Below are 20,319 nucleotides of genomic sequence, written 5' to 3' on the forward strand. Positions count from 1 at the left end.
TGAGAATCCAAAAATGGCGCCACCCACCATCTTCATCTTCAACCTCAAGCTCTTCAAATTTGAACTTCTGAACTTACTCGTTTCTCAACCAAACGTGATGATGTAAAGATGAATTTCACTCCAAATTTCCTCACGAATCTAAATATGTAACTAATATCTATTTATATTAACTACATCTAACTAATTTACCAGAAATCGTGAAGAACCCTAAATTTTAAAAATCAAATTAAATGACTATACTGAAAGATAAATGAATGATGATAGAGGGTTTTCAATCCTCTGATGATGCTGAACAAGATAGAATCGAGCTTTATCACAAAGAGTGCTTAAATTAAAGAGATGAGGTTCAGAAACTTACCTCTGAAAATGGAGGTCGTGAGGATGATAGAGAGCACCTGGGCTTGAATGAATGATCTCAATAGCTTCCCTGAGACTCAATGATGCTAACTGAATGCTTATTGGAGCTTGAATCCTCCTGAATTGCTCTATGGACCTCCCTCAATTTCAGCTTCAAGTGAACATGGAGGTTGTTGAATTTGGAGTTACAGATGAGCTGCAGCCATCTGGTTAGCTTCACTATGACCTGAGGAGTGTGCCTGGATGATTGGCTTGGCTTGAAACCTCCTGAATTGTTCTGTGGTCCTCCAACTGCAAGTGCTCCAAATGAGAGGTGGAGATGATGATTCTCCACGCCCAGCAGTGTTCCAGAGGTTTGGATCACCTCCAAATGCCTCCCTCAATGTGTTTGAATACTTATTTTCAAAGAGAGAGCTTTGGTTTGAAGAATCCGAGTCTTCTTGCCAAAGGACCTTTGAAAAAACTAAGTATGAAGAAAGAAAAGAGAAAGCAAGAATTCTGTTGCTTTGGTGTGTTTTTTGAATGAGAATAAGGCCTCTATTTATAGGCAATTGGTTCAGTATAGTTGCAGAAGAGTGAGCTTGCTTAATGAAAGAAGTTTGGTTTCTTAAGCATGAAGGAAGTTTGCAAATATCTCTTATGCAATGATGAGAATTTTGATTCCATTTGATCAATCCCCTAGCCCTCGATTTTGCTTGATCTTAGGGGACAATTCTGAGCCAGAAATGAGCTCTAATTGGTTGGTGAGAAGATTCCTTGGGTGATTCATCAATTTGCCATAAATTCACAAATGTAATCATTACATAATCACATGTTCTTGTTTTTAGAATCTTCTTCAATCCTTATGGCATGGTGAAAATGAATGCATGGCATTGTTTCAGATATGTTATGGGTCGTGTAACATCCATAATTGAGGTCATGTGCCCAAAATTTCAAAGTTCAAAAATGATGCATGACCTATAATTTTACTTCATGAGGCCAACTTTGAACAAGCATAACTCTTAGCTCAAATTGAATTTGGAGAAGGTTGAACACAATTTGGAAAGCCCTAAACATCTACTTCAAATCATTAGTTTATGTCTTCTTCAGAATCATTTGGGAAATTTGTGAAAAATGAGCCCAAAGTTGGATGAAAACTAGGTTAAAACACTTAGAAAATTTTCTAAGTGTTTATGACCTAAAACTTCAAAATTTTCAAAACCCTTAAATGGTTGATCTTTTGAAAAAAGTTCTTATGTGAGATGTTGTTTTATTTTGCAAGATCTACAACTTTCATGTTGGAAGTTTTTTGAGTTGTGTAGGTGAAATTTTGAGTTCTCACTATGCCCTCAAAAACCCTAATTCCCGACTTTTTGCTCCTTGATGAATTTCTTTGAGTTTCTTTGGTCAAATGACTTTGATATCCATATATTGATGATATTGATCTTTGAAAGTCATTTTTTGACCAAAAACCTTAAAAGTCAATGATGATCCCACACAGTTGACTTTTCCTGACAAAGTGAATTTTTTGGGCTTTTTGTGTAGAAACAAGATCTTCTCCTCAAATGAATGATGTAAATGGATTATATTGAGGTAGTAGAGATTCTTGAATCATGTATTGAGTTTTGGATCCATGCCCTGATTAAAAGTCAACTATCTTGGTGAATTAGGTCAAAAACCCTAATTGTCGACCAGAGGACAATGATGAGTGTAGACTTTGAATTGAGGTGTAATGTCCAGTGGATCTTGTCATAAGAGTTATTTGAAGATGATTAATGTCTTTGAATGGTTTCCTGGGGCTTTTCAGGGTTTCCCAAAGGTGATCCCTGATTTTAGTCCTTGATAGGCTCCAAACCCTAGTCTGTTGATCTGAGTAATCCTGTACTTAGATGACTGGGTGTCTTAATCAATCATAGGTGTAATAATGAGGCTTTTGAGTCTTATGATTGTTTTAGAGACTAATCCCTCTATTGATTTGATCCTTTGCCTGAGTTTTCTTGTCTTTGAACACCCTCGATTGAATGCCAGACTGCCCTTGGTACTTACTTTGACTTGATGAAAATCCTGAAGATATGTCATCTCAGGGGGGTCAAAAATTAGGGTATGACAGACACTAACCCTTTATATAGTCAAAAGGAGCGATAAGGAAACATTTCAGTTTTAATGATTGATTAGACTGCGTTTGGTGTTTCCAGAGAGAAGTTATGGTCACCGCCGTTTCCCGCCCTCGGAAGTTGGAACGTAATCATAAAACGGATGCACGCACGTCTTAAAGAGACGTTTGAGAGGAAATGACGTCAGCAAATAATGATGACTACGGCTAAGGGGAGGAGAAACGTCAAGTCTAGGGCTGCGAAGGGCAATCGAGCCACGTGAGGCATTCATTAAGGTTACTATGGCGTAAAAAGAAATATATTGATAATATTTTGAAGTATTGCTAAAACTTACCATTGGTCATCTCAGAGCAAAATGTGGACACATAAAAAGACGAGTTTTACATACATATATTCTGAAAATGAGCGATTACAAAACAAAGGGATTTACGCCACAAAAAAGTAATACAAAGTTCGAAGAAAATTAACTGAAATCCCTAGGAAGGCTATCTTTGATCTTCGAATACGGAGCCTCCCACGAAGACATACGAAGCTCAAGCAATGCTCGTTGCTTCTTTAACTCTTCGATCTCTGGCACCAATTTCTGCGCAGCTTCGAAGTGTTGGATACCTAGTCGCGCTACTTCAGCTATCTCTTGATCATTGGTTTGTTGAATGGTTGCTTGGCGAGACTCAGCTTCCTGTATCTTCTCTTCGAGTTTCTTAATCTCTTGCTTCCAAGATTGTATATTTTTCTCACACTCATCATATTCTTCTTGGTTCTTCAAACGTTCCAACCTAAGAGCGTCACCCTTGTTGGTTGCCTCAGTGGCAGCTTTCCATGAAGAACTATGAGAGGCCATTTTTGCAGCAAGCTGCTCATTAACTTTGTTCTGTCGAAGAATGTTAGACTGAAGTTGGTCGATTAAAGAGCCCAGAAGTACAATCACATCTGAGACCTCTTTCGAAACCAGAAGTAAATCCACTTTCTTTAAGAGTTGCTTCAAGCCATGACATCTCGTGGAGTCCTTACTTAAGATTTCGACGAGGTTCGTTTCAAAGAAATTCTCCTTTATTGATGAAGGAGGCCAGGGATGTCCTCTTTGTCTCCAGACTTGGTCTGAACAGTTGGAGAAGCTTCGGACGCAAGAGCTGAAGTACTATCAATGTTCATCATGGTTTTAAGAAAGCTGAGAGGATCAGTTTGCCTAAGTTGCTCCAATTCTGAAGGAGTAGGTATGGCTGGGGCAGGCACTGGAGTAGTTTCAGGAATAACTACAGTTTCGGAATTCGAATTTCCACAGAGGTCAATTTCGATCAACTTGGAGGTTTCTTCCACGACACCTTGATCAGATACGGTGTCCTCACTCCCAGTCGATGGTACAACTGCATTATCTTCGCCTGAGAATTGGTCCTCCTCACCCATGTTTGCGTCTTTGCGAGTAGGAGGAGAATCATCGGTCGAATGGCTTCCTTCAATAGAGGATACAGTATTGATAGTGGCAAGAGGAGGAGCGTCTTCGAGGACTGGTGAAAGTATATGAGAGGTGTGTTGAGGGACATCTGCAAAAATGAACAAATATGGTTAATTGTAGTGTAAGAGTTGCAAGAGAATTATTCGACATAAGCAAAAGACTTCTTTGCTCACCTTGGGGATTACCAAGGACAATGGCAGCGTTGAAGGAGTTGAAATCAGAAGTAGCTGTTCCAATATCATCCTGCAATCATAAGGTGACGTTAACTTAGTCATTCGAAATAAAATTTATAGAAATGATTATGTTGCAAAGCCTAGATACCTTAGCTGTATTAGTGGCTGGACTTGAATTGTGGCTTTCCATCACGAGAGCATTACTAGTGGCTTTTAAAGGCGATTCTTCAGAAGACATCTTATCACTCGAAGAAGTGATCTTCGAAGACCCAGGTCCTTTCCCTTTGCCCACAGGTGTGGTGACCTTTTGTCTCTTTTTATGCCCCTGCCTGATACGAGGAGGAGACTTGTCTTCCTCATCCGAAGCAACGTCTGGAGTGGTAGTGGGAAGAACTTTTCGCTTCGAAGGCATTGGAGGCTTCGAACTCTGAAAAGTGAAAAGGAGAAAAATAAGCGCTATTCGTAAGACATGCAAGTTGGAATATGAAATGTGTGTGTGCCGTGGGTTTCGCGTCAGTCGTAATAGAATCGCTCCCACTTGGCTTATTGCTCTTCGAGGCCTCAGAATCTTTCTGCGCAGGAGTTGCTTTAACCTTTCTCTTTCGAGCAACAGCTGTAACAAAGATTGGAATTATTATCTCGATAAGAGAAAGAAGAGTCAGTCTAAAGATTAACTAGACCCAAACCTTCGGGTATTGGAGTCAAGACACGAACGTGTTCAAGATCTATATGAAGATGCCCTTTGAAAGTATCCAGGGTATGCTTAGTCGGGACCACTCGTTCAGCGCGTTTTTTGGTACTCTCTTGAAGAATTTTGAGAGCATTCCCACACACGAACCAGTCTGGGAAAGGAGGACTTAAAGCCACACGAAAATCAGCACTTGGGAGTGGAGGGAATTTTGGAGGATTAAGTTTAAATGCCACTTCATAACGTAGTTCTGGTCGAACAGACGGAGGCAATTTCAACTTATCCAGTTTTGCAGAAAACTTTTCACGTAAAATAACAGCAGCTTCGCGAACGGTCCGACTAAGATCATCAGGCCTGTAAATAGTTTCAAAGAACTTTTGAAAAGCTTGGATTTCTTTAATGTGAGTTGAGGTACCTTTGTGGAATTTATCCTGCACAGCAGTAAAAGCTTCAGTTAATTCTCGAGTAAGGCCTTCGACATCATAGATTTGTGTGGTATAATAATCTGACCACCATTGTTGAAAATCTGGAGTGGAATAGAAAGTAGGAACGAAAGAGATAGGAGAAAGGGTGAAAACATCAGTATATCTGGCTATCTTCGTATCTCATTCATCTTCAGTTAGATATAAAGTACGGAAGCACATGTGGTTCCTTTTGTCATACAGACACTTGGGCTTCACTTGGACCAACCCAAACTGTCTCGACACAAGATTTGGCTGATAGCAAATGAGGATACATTGACCTTTGGAAGGTCGAAGGCGGTGATAGAATAACCTCTGGGTAAGAAAAGCTTCCCAAATAGCCAAAGACTCAGCTTGGTGATCCGGAGATGTTGCAGGAAACTCTCGAGTAAACCATTCAGGACCTACAGCTCTTCGTACAAATGGAGCCATCGAAGAACTGAACTGGTAACGTTTAGCAAACATCATTACATATGCTAAGAAATGTTCACGAAGTTTCTCAGTTTCTTCTTTCGGGGTTAACAAGGCCAATCTAGTCCCTTCGACAGTTCGATTTTTGATTTTTGGAACTTCTTCGTTGACGACGCCCCGGAATGGGAGGTGAGCTTCGAAGGTGGCATTAAGCCACAATTGTAATAACCAGAAGGGACCAGCAAAAAGGAGAGATCCTGTTGTATAAGTCTTTACAAGATCTACAGCTTCACCAAGGTTTTCGTAAAGAAATCCTAGAATCAATTGGCTCAGGTTCAGTTTCTTACCATCATGTAACTGATTATCCATGCAAAGATATCTTTTCGCTACTTGTATGGACCTGGAGCAGAAAACACACCTCGAAAGCCATAATGCCAGGAAAGCAATATGTTCTACGTCAGAGACTGCAGCATTTGCCTGATCATGATATTGCTGGATGAAAGCAGTATAAGTGACTGTAGCTTCGTTGAAGTTGATAGTATCAACATCCAAGACATTAGGATCAAAGGTTTCGCCAGTCGGTCGAAGCCCTGTGATGGCAGCTACATCGAAAAGGGTTGGAGTAATCATTCCACATGGAAGGTGAAAGGTATTGTGAGAAGCGTCCCAGAAATGGACTGACGCTACTAACATAGTTTGGTTATACTCTAAACCAGTCTTGGACAATTGAATTAGGTCATAAATCCCTAACTCTTGCCAGAAAGAAGCCTTCTGTTTCTCCACTTTGGCTAACCAAGAATAGTACAGTTTGGGATCTTTTGCTAAAGGGATTGACCTAAAAACCTTCACAAAATTGGTTACATAATCTAACCTAATTTTCTCTAAGGCTACGGGAGGCGCAGTCGAAGCCCCCTTCTGTAGGGTTAGAATCCTCTAAGATTGGATTACCTTCATCGTCTATTTTAATCTTGCTAACCAGAGGCCTAGTCTTATAATACGCAGGAAAGAATTTATTTGGTGAACTATTTTCTCCTGGTAACGGGCCCATGAAAGCATAAGTTTTTCCAGAAAGTTCAAAAGGGATGATTACCTGAGAAGCGTAAATGGCGCGTTCCTCCGCAGTATTCGGATTTGGTATGTATTCTTGGTTCCCCATTTGCATAGGTTTCTGAAGCTTCAGAACTGGTTGGAGAGCATTTGAAGAAGACGCCATTGAAAGATGTTTGATTTGAGGAAGAAGTTTGGAGGCAACTAAGTACGGTCTTTTCTGAAAAGAGTTTGAAGGAATAGAACTGAAAGGGAAAAAGAGAGGAAAAGACTAAGTATTTAAAGGTTTAACGGAAACCCTTTCAAATCTTTTGGGTAAAGACTAAAGGACACGCGGCAAGTATTGATTTAATCCAACGGCGGTCGAATAGTAACCAGCTCTATTCCTAGGATATAGGAGTAATGATCATAAAGTAAGGTCAAGACGTGGGAATGTAACTGTTGAGAAGACGTTTTTGAAAGCGACAAGACGTTTTGGAAATAGAGTCATAATTGATTATGACGTCAATTATTAGTCTCGGGACTCTAAGAAAGCAAACGAAATCCCATCATGGCAAGAAACGCCCATTTCTCTCGTTTGTCGAAACATGCATTTATTGGGGGTAATTTGTTAGCTGGAGATTTCGTTTAAGAAGTTGATCTTCGAAGGTTTTAAGTTCGAAGAATGATGGTTACTGATGACCATCTTCGAAGATTTAAAAAATGGCTACTGATGGCCATGCTTCAAGAAAATGTCTAAGTTAAAACGAAGGAGAGAAGTATCGAAGCTAACACGGAAGATATCTTTGCCAAGACTTAGACATTTCGCGGAAAATTACATAAAGTATTGAAGCTTAATGTATTTCCGTAACATTTTCGAATATAACTATATGGCCACATGTCGAAAAGGACTTGAGCGGGAAGATTTGAATTGCGAAACGGTTTATGTAACTGCACATAGACAGATGGCATCCCCAGAGTTCTCGTGGATAACGTGGCATTAGATTATTGTATGACCGTTAGGGTCAAATTTAGTATAAATAGGAGTCTTAATGATAGGATTTCGTGTGTTCATTTTGTACAAATCACTCACATATCGCTCAAGTATCAAGTGTTAAGAGAAAGAGTTTGCTGAGAAATGTATGTATGACACCACCAATTTGAATACATGTGTATTTACTTTTATCAAGTATCTTTTCGTTTTCTTTACTTTCCTTGTTTAAACTTTTACTTTCGAAGTCATTTAGTTTCATGCACATTACTTTCCTGCAATTTATATTCTTGCGACTTACATTCTTGCATGTTAATTTTCTTGCAATTTACATTCTCATAATTTACATGTTTTCTTATTACGATTTATGCATCGAAGTTACACTAACTCATATAACCAGCGTTATCTCGAATGATTAGTCATTTGAACATAAATTTTTCGAAATCAAAACAAACAGGTATGAACCAAATCACATCAATAAACCTTTCGTTTGACCATGTCCTAGGATCAATCTAGTCGATCCTGCGAGTAACCAAATCATATTTATTATAGTTTGGAGGACTAGCGGTTGTTTACCGGAAATCACCGTAAACAGTAGTACCATTCGAGTTGTGTACCCGACAGACTTTCTTGGAAGAAGTGAATCCACAATTTGTTATCTGTTGTGTGAGGTTGTATCTTCCTTACATAGGACCTCAGATGTAGTTTTGGGCAAGAAACTCCATCATATTTCACAAAGGCAGGAACTTTGAACTTTGGAGGGATAACAACATCTGAGATGAGTCCCAGATCATTGAAATCTAAGCCAGGTATTTTTTGCATCTCCATAGCTTTCATGTGTTCTTCCAACTGCTGATACTTGTGATCATCCTGTTCGTCTCCAGAATGATAATCTTCTTCATTAGAAGAGAGAGAGGGTTTGGCAGAACCCTGGTTGCTGTGATTGTCTCCTTGTTTACCATCACCGACTATTTCAGGGATCGGTGGCTTTTTGAACTTTTTGGCTGGGATTTTGATCTTTCTTTTCAGTTGGCTCAAACACACAGATCCTTTGGGCTTCTTTTTCTTCTTGATCATCAGGGCTTTCAGTTCTTGTTGCCCCTTTTCCAGTTCCAGAATTGCCACTTGAACTTGGGCGTTCTGTGCTTCGAGATTCTTGATGCTTGTTTCAGATTCCATCTCTTCTGACTGAAATAAATAGCGAGGAGATGAGAAATCCGTCATGTGAACCTGTTATGCAATGTGTATGAATGTAATGTATATGCAATGAATGAAATGTATATGCAATGAATGAAATGTATATGCAATGTTTTCAAGGATCTTAGAGTTTAGATTTGTTAAAACAAAAGAAAAACAAACATTTGTTAGTCAAACAATTTATTATTATTTTTTCTTCTGCCTCATTCGGGCTTACAAAACAGAAATAAATAAAGAAAATGAAGGATCCCTCAGGTCTCCCATGGACGCTTTGTCTTTGCACCCAGGAATGTGTTGATCTGCTTCTCTTCTTGGAGTTGTCCGGTGAGCTCCAATAATCTTCTCTCATAGTCTTGACAATGTGCTTTGAGGTATCTCTTTCCTCTTTTAGTTGAACCCGAGATTTTTGCAACTCTTCCAGGTCAGTTGGCATATCCGGATGTAGAATAACTTGAGGTTCGTCTCCTTCGGCTTCCGGCTCAATAGTCACAGGTAGAATAGCGGGATATGGTATGGTGAGTTTTTGAGCATGAGCCCGCACACATCTGAGGTAAGGTTCCATAGGGATAGAATTCCATTGCCCCAAAGTTTTGCTTTCTATTCTATAGACACTTCCCCACGCATGTATGAACCTTCGTCGATGTCTGTGGGAATCATCCTCGTAATCAAACACAATGCCACGGATAATCATGTCATGAGGACCGTTGCTCCGTGCATATCCGAATTGGAGTAAAGCTAAAGAGGGATTGTAAGTGATGCCCCCTTTGATGCCAAGTAGTGGCACATTAGGGTACTCTCCACAATGATCAATGATAGTAATGTCTCTTTGAAAGAAGTTGTTCCACCGGATATCTGAATGAGACAAAGACATAATCCTGCGAGACCATTGCATCCTTTGTTCATTTCTCAACACTGATCGGGGAAGATGAAATGTAAACCACCTAGCCAGTAGTGGTATACATCACATAAGAGTTCCTCGTTTCTTCATGGTACGAGTGTGTAGAGAATGTAGAATGTCTCCCAGCAATGTTGGTACCGGGTTACGGGTTAGGAAAAGATTGATAATGTGTACACTTATGAACTGGTCGGGATTAGGGAATAAAACCAACCCATAGATCAAAAGAGCCACAACCTCCTCAAAAGCTGGGTAACTTTTGTTTTCTAGTAGTAATCGAGCCTTTTCCATTAAGAACTTAGCAAGCAAACCCTTAACTCCACTCTTTGTTTCCCAATTGGACTCAATTTCTGACTTTCGCAAAATGTAAGGCAGCAGCAATGGTTTCACGTTTTGGAATCCTTTCTAAACCAGTGAAAGGTAATTGATTTCGAACAGGTAATCCAATTAGTTCAGAGAACTCTTCCAAGGTGGGTACTAACTGGTAATCAGAAAAGGTGAAGCAATGATGTTCGAGATCAAAGAAATGGAACAGGACCCGTATCATGTCTTCTTCAAATTTTGAGGTAACCAAATGGAGTAGGTGACCGTGCCTTTCGGTGAATTGAACATTCCTGGGGAATTCTGATACTAAGTTTTTCAGTTCAGATGGTACCGTTGAGATGTTGATTCGGATGTAATCTCTGGTGGCGGGAGCCATTACCTGCAATAACAAAAGGTAAACTCTTTGATCCTTGAAATGATTAGTGAGAAAATGATATGCTTATGATGCTTATGATGTTATGATGTCAAACATGTGGCACACAAAAACAAATCAAACAATAGCCTTAAGTTTAAAGGCTTGCATGAAGCTGATAGGTGATACCTTCCCCACTGAAGTTGAGTTGGTTAAAACCTGTCCTAGAATAGTATTCGGGTTCTATGATCCTTGGAGGTAACATCTCAATACGGCGCTCGGACGGCCGATCAAAATATTCCTCGAGGATAACTAACTTCGATCAACTTCAAAGCTAGCCACTTAATAGGCCACAAGTCAAGTTCAACTAAAAGGTTCTAAGACAAATTAGTGTTTAATGACATTTCGGAAGCCTAATATACTCGTTGATCGTTTTCAAGGGACATCAGTATAAACCAAAGTATCGCACTAACGGTGACTACCAGATCAACCGTATCGGTACATGCCGTACAGTTTCCTTGGTCTATTGTCACATACTTAAGGTATCTCGAGATTCAAGTTAGAATCTTTCACACAAGCAAAATACCCAAACAACCTTTTGAAAAATAGAGCAATCAAGTCAAACAATTGAAAACATCGGAATGATCTATTCTGTAAAGGTAACCCCTTTTGAAAACATTTTGTTTTTAGAAAGTATCCCCAGCAGAGTCGCCAGTTCTGTCGCGCGCTCGGTTTTTTGCCATACCTCTCGCGGAGAGATACGCGAACTGACTCTTTTTGTTTCTACTTTTGTGTTTGAAAATCAGAGAGTTGCCACCGACCTTTTATTTTATCCAATTAAGGAAAGGTTTATAAAAGAAACAGAAAAAAGACCTTTAAGAAATTCTGGGTAAGGGGGTAGGTTATACAAAGGGAAGGTGTTAGCACCCTTTGTATCCATGGTTATCCATGGGCTCTTTAATTTGCTTAGCTCACTTGTTTTCAATTGTTCTAAAATGATCGTATGTGGTTTGAAATACCTTTGTAAATTGAATTTGTAATGATCCTTGTGCGGATGTATACAAAGTGTTTTTATCTTTCAAAAGATGCTTTGGAAAAAAGAGCGTTAACTTCGTAATGATCCTTGTTTGGATATATACAAAGTATTGTCTTTTTGAAAGTTTTATTTTGAAAAACAATGATATATGAGAGATTTGTTTGTTTTGATTTGAGCAAGCAAATTAGGAGATCTACCTGAGTTATAAGGTCTTTATCCTATTTCCTTTAAAAATCTATCCTTTCACCGGATATAAACAAAAGTTCGATTTTGCGTTTGAAATAATAGAATTTGATTTTGATTTTGAAAAGAATGAGAAAGGGATTACCCTAAGAGGTGCAAGTGTGATTGTGTTTGGATTCAGATATTTTATCTTTGAAGTTAGTGATCTAACGGTTCAATTTTATCTTTGGCATGTACGCAGTTTATATGTGCTGGAATTTAAAATGCGGAAATGTAAAATGCGGAAAGTAAATCTACGCTATTACATCGATTGTGCAGGAAATGTAAACTACGCTATTTACATGAATTTGACAACCTATACATTTATCTAGGAATTTAAATTGCAAGAAAATAAAAGAAGTGTTTTTGGTTTTTTATGATTGTTTTTAATTATAATTAATGCATGATTAATTAAATTAAAATGAGGAAAAAAGATGAAAATAAATTTCAAACCTAAAAATTAAGTTCAAAATATGTTCAAAAATGCTTGTTAATTAAATTTAAAACAAAATTATTTTTTTTGTTTTTTTGAAATTTGATTTGAAATCTATTAAGTTAATTAATACATAATTATATAAATAATTACACAAATAATTAAAACTTGAAGAGAAAATTATTCAAAATATGTACAAAATTAGTTTATAATATATAAACAATATTTAATATAAAGAACAAATTTTTTTATGATTTTTGTTTGGGTGAAAATAATTAAAAGATAAATATATGCATATTATCTAATTAATTACACAAAATATTCAAATTATGAAGAAAAATAAAAAAAATTTATATCAGAAAATAAAATATTATTTTAGAAACTTAAAAATATTTTTTGTGTATTTTTTGGATTTTTAGAATTATTTAAACTAATTTTGGAAAGAAATTAAAATGAAAATAGAAAATAAAAAGATGAATGATCAGGTGTGGTATTTAAATGAGGACCATGGTAAGGATGAGTGTTTTGATGCGTTGGATTGAGAGTTAATGAGATCAGATGGCTCAGATATTGAGGGCACATGGAAAGATGATGGAAAGCGCACATGGGAACCCAGGATTCAAAAATACTGGCGCGCGCGTTCTATCCAATGAGGTGAGGACACCTCATCATCTTCAACCTCCAGCCAGCACATTTAACAGCGTTTTTATGAGAAAAGCGCTATAATAGATGTGTTCTAAACCTGCAAAATAGCGAATAGGGTTAAACCATAACATACATTTTTTGCGACATGCTCTTTTGACTGGGTTTTCTCTCCTGAATTCGAATATGGCCTTAGTTTCTTCTAATTTTGCTTGTAACGAAAATCCCTAAATAGGATCTAAGAACCCTAAAAATGGTAACCTCGTATACAAGCATCCAAAACTTAATTAAACTTCCAGAAATGATCAACACATCAAACTAAACTCAAATATATGTCTACATCTTGCTAAGCATGCGTGTATGATCAAATACGAGTTAATTTATGTTTGTACAAACCGTGGCTTGTGGGGCTCGATTTGTGAGGTTTTGATACTTTAAATTTACTTGGACAAGTTCAATGAAGTTCAGAGATGATGTTTGAATGCTTAGTTTGTATTGAAAATGACTTAAACTTAAAATTCGAATTTCAAGTTTCTTTGAATTTTTACAAGTTGTTACAAGAGTGATATATGCCTATGGGAGCTTCTAAATTCGTCCTCCTTTCTTTTGCTGAAGTGATATAGCCTTTATATAAGCATTGAAGTGCTTATAAACTAAGCTAAGAAGCATTTATGTCTTTGTTGAATTCTTGATTTCTATAATATATCAAGCTTGAATTTTAAGCAACCATGGCTTAATTTTTCCACACCTCTTGCCCTAGGCCTGCTGTACTTGCTTCTTGCTGCAGAATTGAGTCAATTGTGGAGGCTTTAGCTTAAGATTAAAGCTACATCATTATCCTTCCATTTTCCATTTTCAATTTAATTTTAAATGAGATAAAATTAAACCAAAAATGAATAATAATGATGTGGGCTTTGTCTTGGTCGTGGGAGGCCCATTGTATCATGGTAAACTTGTTTGAACTATGAAAACTTGGCCCCATTTGGAAAAAATACATTTTTGAGCAATGTTGGTTTTATGCATTTTCCCAAAATTTAGCCAACTTCAACAAGGTGTAAATCCCTCAATTTTTGTCATATGAAGGAGATATTTCACTTTTTGGAAACCTCAAAGAGTCCTCTAACCAATTTCTTTGGTCTCATGTCAAAATGATTTTTGATGCTCCTTGTGTATTCTTTTGAAAAAAGTGTCTTTTTGTTGACTTTGAAAATGACCTGTAATGTCTTGGTTCATATTTTTCAAATGGTGAACCTAATGACCATGGGACCAATTGAATTTGAAAGCTAATTGAATTTACTTCAAAATGAGCTTTGGTTTGAATTTTTTGGATGAAGGATGAGAGAGTTATGACCAGTCAAAGTTCAGTTGACTTTTTAGGAGAAAACCCTAATTTTGAATCTAAGGGTTTTGTTGATTTTTGATCTTTCCTTGATGAATTATGATCATCCAATGATCAAATGATGAATCCTTTGACAAAATATGGATGTTGACAAAAAATTTCATTTTTGACTGTCTGTTGACTTTTTTGGTCAAACGGGTCGTCTGTTGACTGTTTGAGCTGCTGACGGTGCGTCTGAGTGAATTGAAGTTTGAAAATTTTTATGATGGTACTTTGAGATGTATGGAGGTCCATGAAATCCATTTGAGGTCTCAAAAACTTGTTTCTCCTGAAAAAACAAGAAACCCTAATCAAGGACTGTTTGTGTAGGAGACAGTTAAGCGTACCTGATTTTTGTGCAGTGCTGAGTCTCTGCTAATCATGTGATATTCAGAAGACTTCTAGGACAAAAATCTTGGAATTTTGAAATGCAAAAGTTTGATTTGATTGATGGTATAAAACACGGAGAATTGTACTGTCAGCAGTTTGACTGTCAACTGACTATTCAAGCATGTAACAGTTAGAGTGAAAAATCAACAGTCAAAGTTAATTTTCTTTTTGTTGTTTTTGTTTTATGTGAAAGATTAAAGTTTATTTACATGACTTGTTAAAAAACACATACATAATAAATAATTATTATTTACTGTACGCGAGCAAAATTACCGATAATAACCCTGAAAATCATTTAATGCACAGAAAAAATAAATATTTGACTGGAAGAAAACACACAAAATATTATCTGAATAATTAAGCAACAGTATGACAAATAGTACAACATTTAATACTGACAGTACAAACATTACATACTATAATGAACAGTACGACGAGTAAACGGTACATTTAAGAAAATAAGAGATACGGCAAACTTTAAGAATGACGATTAATAACCCATGCTATGACCAACAGAAAATAGATGATCGGGAGTGTAACCATCGCAGGTCCACATCAAGAAGGACATGATCACCGTAGCAATGGTGATGACCATAAGAAAACATGTTTCCATCCGCTTCGCCATTTTGCCGGGGAGGAAGAGAGAATGGATATGAAGTAGAAATTTGAGAAATGATTTAGAATTTGATGTGAGATTTTATGGAAAAAATGAGAGGTATTTATAGAATGAAAAGAAGGATAGAGACATTAGGGAATGAAGTGATTCCGTACAAAAGGAAAATTTGAGTGGAAGTAAGATTTGAAAGAAAGTGTATGATAGTGTTGGGAAAAAGAGAGATGTGTAGAATAAAGTTAAGATTTGATTTTTGAAAAAGAGATTTGAAAAGAGATTTTGAAAATAATTGAATATAGTACAAAAGTTAGTGGGAAACAAAAATTAGTAATAATTTACTTGTTTACCAGTACAGTCTGAATTCCGGACTCTGCGCCTGCAAAAGATTTAATTCTGTACCAATTGCGTCAGTACTATTTATCTGTAAACAAATATCAAATAAATAGCGTGTGTGAAGCAATAAATAGTACTTGGCGTTTGATTAAGAATAAATTCAACAGCAAGCCAAAATACTGTATAAGAAAAAAATCTAAAAATCAAGTATTCATAAATCAGGATGTGAAAATCCAAGATTATATGAAACTCTTAATTTTTAGATTGAAGTTTTCTTGAAAAAAGATGCGGGCAAATTTTGGGGTATAACAGTTGCCCCTATTCAATCTTCTTAAACCTGAAGAGATTGTCTGTAATCTGAAGGTGGAAGATGATTGAATATTTTAGATGCCCTGAAAATTTGCACTTACCTCCATCGGGAGTGATGTTGGAATTTGTCTTTGAATGTTATCTGAGAAATGTGGTTGGAAGATTGAAACATTACCTGGGATGGGCTTTCAGATGCCCCCTGGCAAATGTGTTTGATGGTTTGTTCATCAGAATGAATCCATTGATTATATCTTGATGAAGGATTTGAAAGTCTTTGTGTTGACTGTTTCGGAACCGTCCAAGGTTGCCGTTTTAAGTCTAGGAGGATGATCGTTACGGAACTGTCCAAAGTTTTTCCGCTTTAGATTTTGAAAGTTGATCGTTGTGGAACCGTCTGAGGTATCAGCTTTAGATCTTCGATGGTAGATCGTTCTGGAACCGTCTGAGGTATCAGCTTTAAATCTTCGATGGTAGATCGTTCTGGAACCGTCTGAGGTATCAGCTTTAGATCTTCGATGGTAGATCGTTTTGGAACCGTCTGAGGTATCAGCTTTAGATCTTCGATGGTAGATCGTTCTGGAACCGTCTGAGGTATCAGCTTTAGATCATCGATGGTAGATCGTTCTGGAACCGTCTGAGGTATCAGCTTTAGATCAGTGATAGTTCATTAACTTATTCTTATCCATTGTGTCGGTGTCAAATTCCGTGAACAAGGATGGTAATCCTTGTTAGGTATCTTTCCAATCTTGTTTGTAAGAGTTCATATAGATCTTCATTTGCAATTAGTTTGATATTAAAAGTATTAGTTAGAGTTCTATAGATCTTTATTTGCAATTAGTTTGATTATAAAAGTATTTGTTAGTTAGTAAATTTTATGATTTCTAGTTGTTCACTCTTAATTTTTAATATCAATATTATTTTTAAATTATTATTTATGTAGTTTTTGAAGAGACCGATATAGTCGTGCGCCCTAGTTTAAACCTTTGTTTTTTTATTGTTAAATATTATAAGTATATTATTTAAAATTGATAGTTTTTAAAAGGGTACAATAAATCCTGCTTTCGGAATTACTTTTTCAACAACACATTATACATGTATTCCAAAGTGACAACTTAGGTCTTTGGTGTATTTTTAGTTTGAAGAATCGATAAAAAAAAAAGTCAGAGCATTCACATCCATCATATTCATTTGGGTTCTTTAAATGGGACTCACCTAATTTTTTATATTATTTCACACTTCCTAATTTTTTAAACAACTCATCTACAATTCTCAAATATCCATCTAACCTATCAAAAATTCGAAAATGGGTCCCACTACACTCCACAATATATTACATAAAATATAATTAAAAAATTAATTCAAATATATCAAAATCCATTAATAAGACATACCTTCAAAATAAGGTTAAAATAAATATATATTAAATAAAATAATACATGATACAAATAATTCATCAAAATTACATTAAAAAAATCATAAATTCAAAAATGCATCATTAATACGAATTATAAGAAAAAGATAAATTTAAAACAATTTTTAATTATTTTCATTCTCTTTCCCAAAACGTTGTCATATGTGTTCTATCAAGTCTTGTTGAAGTCGCCGATGAATTTGTTTGTCACGAACATCAAATCTTCTACGTAGAAACTCTTGAAAATCAATATTAGAATCGTTCGGCAATATTGTTAGGTCATTGTTCAAATGATCATAAGAAAAATCAAAATTTTCACCATATGTGGCACGTTCATCTTCAACAATCATGTTGTGTAATATGATGTATGTATTCATTATGCGCCGGAGTGTGTCTAAGTGCCAAGATCGTGTTGGGTTACATATGATCGCAAATTGGGATTGAAGAACTCCAAATGCTCGTTCATTATCTTTTCTTGCCCATTCTTGATGTGGGGCAAACAATTTTCTCTTATCACCTTGTGGCATCGGGATACTTTTCACAAACGTGGTCCATTCATGATAAATACCATATGTTAGATAATAGTCCTTGTTATATCCAGTACGATCGATTGTATAATGAATCTTGGGAGCTCGTCCTTGCAGAACATCGTTGAAGACATTTGATTGGTTCAACACATTAATATCGTTGTTTGAACCGGCTACACCAAAAAATTGCATGTTAAATCCATAAGTCTTGTGAAGCCACTACATCAAGCATAACAGTTGGTTTCCCATGATCACCTCGAACATATTGCCCTTTCAATGCAACTGGGCAATTTTTCCATTCCCAATGCATACAATCAATGCTCCCTAACATGCTTGGAAATCCTCGTGCTTCCCCCATTCGCATTAGGCGTTCAATGTATTTAGCATTGGGCCTTCGCAAATATTGTGCCCCAAAGATGCTGATCACTCCTCTTGTAAACTTATCAACACATTTTAGTGTCGTGGTTTCACAAATTCTCAAATAGTCATCCACACTATCAACAGATGTTCCATAAGCTAACATGCGAATAACAGCAGTGCATTTATGTAATGGCGAAAGACTTGACCTACCAGTTGCATCGACCATCATTCGAAAATACTCATCGTGTTGTCCCAGAGCTTCAACAATACGAAGGAAAACATGTTTATGCATTCGGTACCTTCGACGAAACTGCTCATTTGTGTATACCGTAGTTTCTGAAAAATAATCATTGAACAATTGATCATGTCCCTCTTCACAATTCCTCTATATTCCTTCTTTGACATCTAGGCCTTTTAGAGCTTGAGGCTTCTTCTTCCATAAACAGCCTCACAAGTTCTTCATCTGTTTCATCATTCATAAAATCCATGAAATTTTTTGCAATGTGGGATGGATTAGAAGGATCCATGTGAAAAGAAGTTTGATATAGATGAAGATGATAAAAAGTTATAGAAAATGACAGAGGTAGTGAATGAAAAGAAGTACTATGAAGCTTAGTGTGCATGTTAATACTATTTATAAGATTGGTTTGTAACGGCTAGTTTGACTTTGAATAACAGCTAGTTTGAATAACGGCTAGATTGAATTTGAATATCGACTAGTTTGATTTTGAATAACGGCTAGTTTGATTTTGAATAAGTGCTAGTTTGAATTTGAATCATTAAGTACAAAATTCATAATCATACAAAATAATAATAAAATACATAATCATACTAATTAAGCACATAATACATAATCATAATAATCCAAACTACATAATCATACTAATTAAGCACAAAATGATAATCATACTAATTAATTTAAAAACATGTGAGATATTGGATCGAACTCTAGTATGGTCGAAGGGTAGCTTCTTAGTTCGACAGAGTTAAGCATGAAGTCGAAGGATTGTTCACATGCTGGTGTCGAAGTGTGCATGTTGTAGTCGAAGATGGGTCTAGCATGCAGATGTCGAAGATGCTAGGGTTGTTAGCATGTTAAATTAGGTTTTAGTGTTTAAACCCTAATTTGTTAAGTTAGCTTGTTTATTAAGTTGGCTTGTGTAAAGGGGCTTGCTGAAAAAGCCCATTAGTTAGTATGTTAGATGTTATTATAAATAGCATACTAGTCTCTCATCATTGCTAAGCTGCAAATCCTAATTCAGGGTGAGAGAGATTATTTGTTATTCTTGTAAACTTGTAATCTTGTTTTAAGAGAAAGTAAAAGAATAGCAGTTATAACCAATATTTGTGTTCTCCTATTCTTTCTTGTCCTTTATTCTTCCCTTGTATTATACTTTGTTCTTGGCATTGAATTCACAACAAATTGGTGCGGTGAGCATGGAGAAGATGCCTTCAACAAAGTATGAGATTGAAAAGTTCACCGGAGTGAATGATTTCGGTCTGTGGCGCTTGAAGATGAAAGCCCTACTGGTTCAGCAGGGTTGCTTGGAAGCGTTGAAGGGAGAGGCAGCCATGAATGCAGAATTGACGGCAGCGAAGAAGACGAATATGATCGAGAAAGCACACAGCGCAATTTTGTTGAGCCTTGGTGATAAGGTTCTCCGGCATGTATCAAAGGAGACGACGGCATCAGGGTTATGGGTGAAACTGGAAAGTTTGTATATGACCAAATCGCTGGTAAACCGACTCTACCTGAAGCAAGCTTTGTATTCATTCAAGATGATTGAAGACAAAGTGTTGGCTGAGCAGTTGGATATGTTCAACAAGTTGATTCTTGATCTTGAAAATATTGATGTGAAGATCGATGATGAAGATTAAGCGCTGTTACTATTGTGTTCTTTGCCTCGATCACATGCTCACTTCAAAGAAACTCTCCTGTATGGAAGGGAGTCCCTGACCTTTGAAGAAGTTCAATCAGCCCTGTATTCTAAGGACTTGAACGAACGAAAGGAGCATAAACCTTCGACTATTGGCGAAGGTTTGGCCGTTAAAGGAAAACTCTTACGAAAGGATGGTAAGTTTGACAAGAAGAAGGGCAATAGTCATTCGAAGTCTTACAGTGGCGAAGCATCTGGCATTCGATGCTATCATTGTAAGAAGGAGGGTCACGCAAGAAAGGTGTGCCATGAATGCCTGAAATATCATGGAGGTAAGGATAATGGCAATGCAGCCATTGTTCAAGAT

The 20,319-nt window shown here is 36.7% G+C and overlaps 1 protein-coding gene across 1 annotated transcript; it reads right to left on the reverse strand.

Moving 5' to 3' along the window:
- Nucleotides 1–17,346: 17,346 nt before the first annotated feature.
- Nucleotides 17,347–18,301, reverse strand: LOC131649476 (uncharacterized). Its single transcript, XM_058919237.1, has 2 exons — nt 17,971–18,301; nt 17,347–17,888 (listed from the first exon to the last, which is right to left on the reverse strand). Exons 1-2 carry the CDS (start codon nt 18,299–18,301, stop codon nt 17,347–17,349), a joined length of 873 nt encoding a protein of 290 aa, XP_058775220.1.
- Between the last annotated feature and the right edge of the window lie 2,018 nt (nt 18,302–20,319).

The sequence above is a fragment of the Vicia villosa genome, linkage group LG2 (assembly GCF_029867415.1).
Source record: "Vicia villosa cultivar HV-30 ecotype Madison, WI linkage group LG2, Vvil1.0, whole genome shotgun sequence".
NCBI classification, from domain to species: Eukaryota; Viridiplantae; Streptophyta; class Magnoliopsida; order Fabales; family Fabaceae; genus Vicia; species Vicia villosa.

Excerpts from the sequence above, each read along its gene's own strand:
- LOC131649476 (XM_058919237.1), bottom strand. The coding sequence starts at position 18,301 with ATGGTCGATGCAACTGGTAGGTCAAGTCTTTCGCCATTACATAAATGC. Across the intron at positions 17,889-17,970 it reads GAAAGGGCAATATGTTCGAG|CCGGTTCAAACAACGATATT; the intron begins GTGATCATGGGA and ends TTTTTGGTGTAG.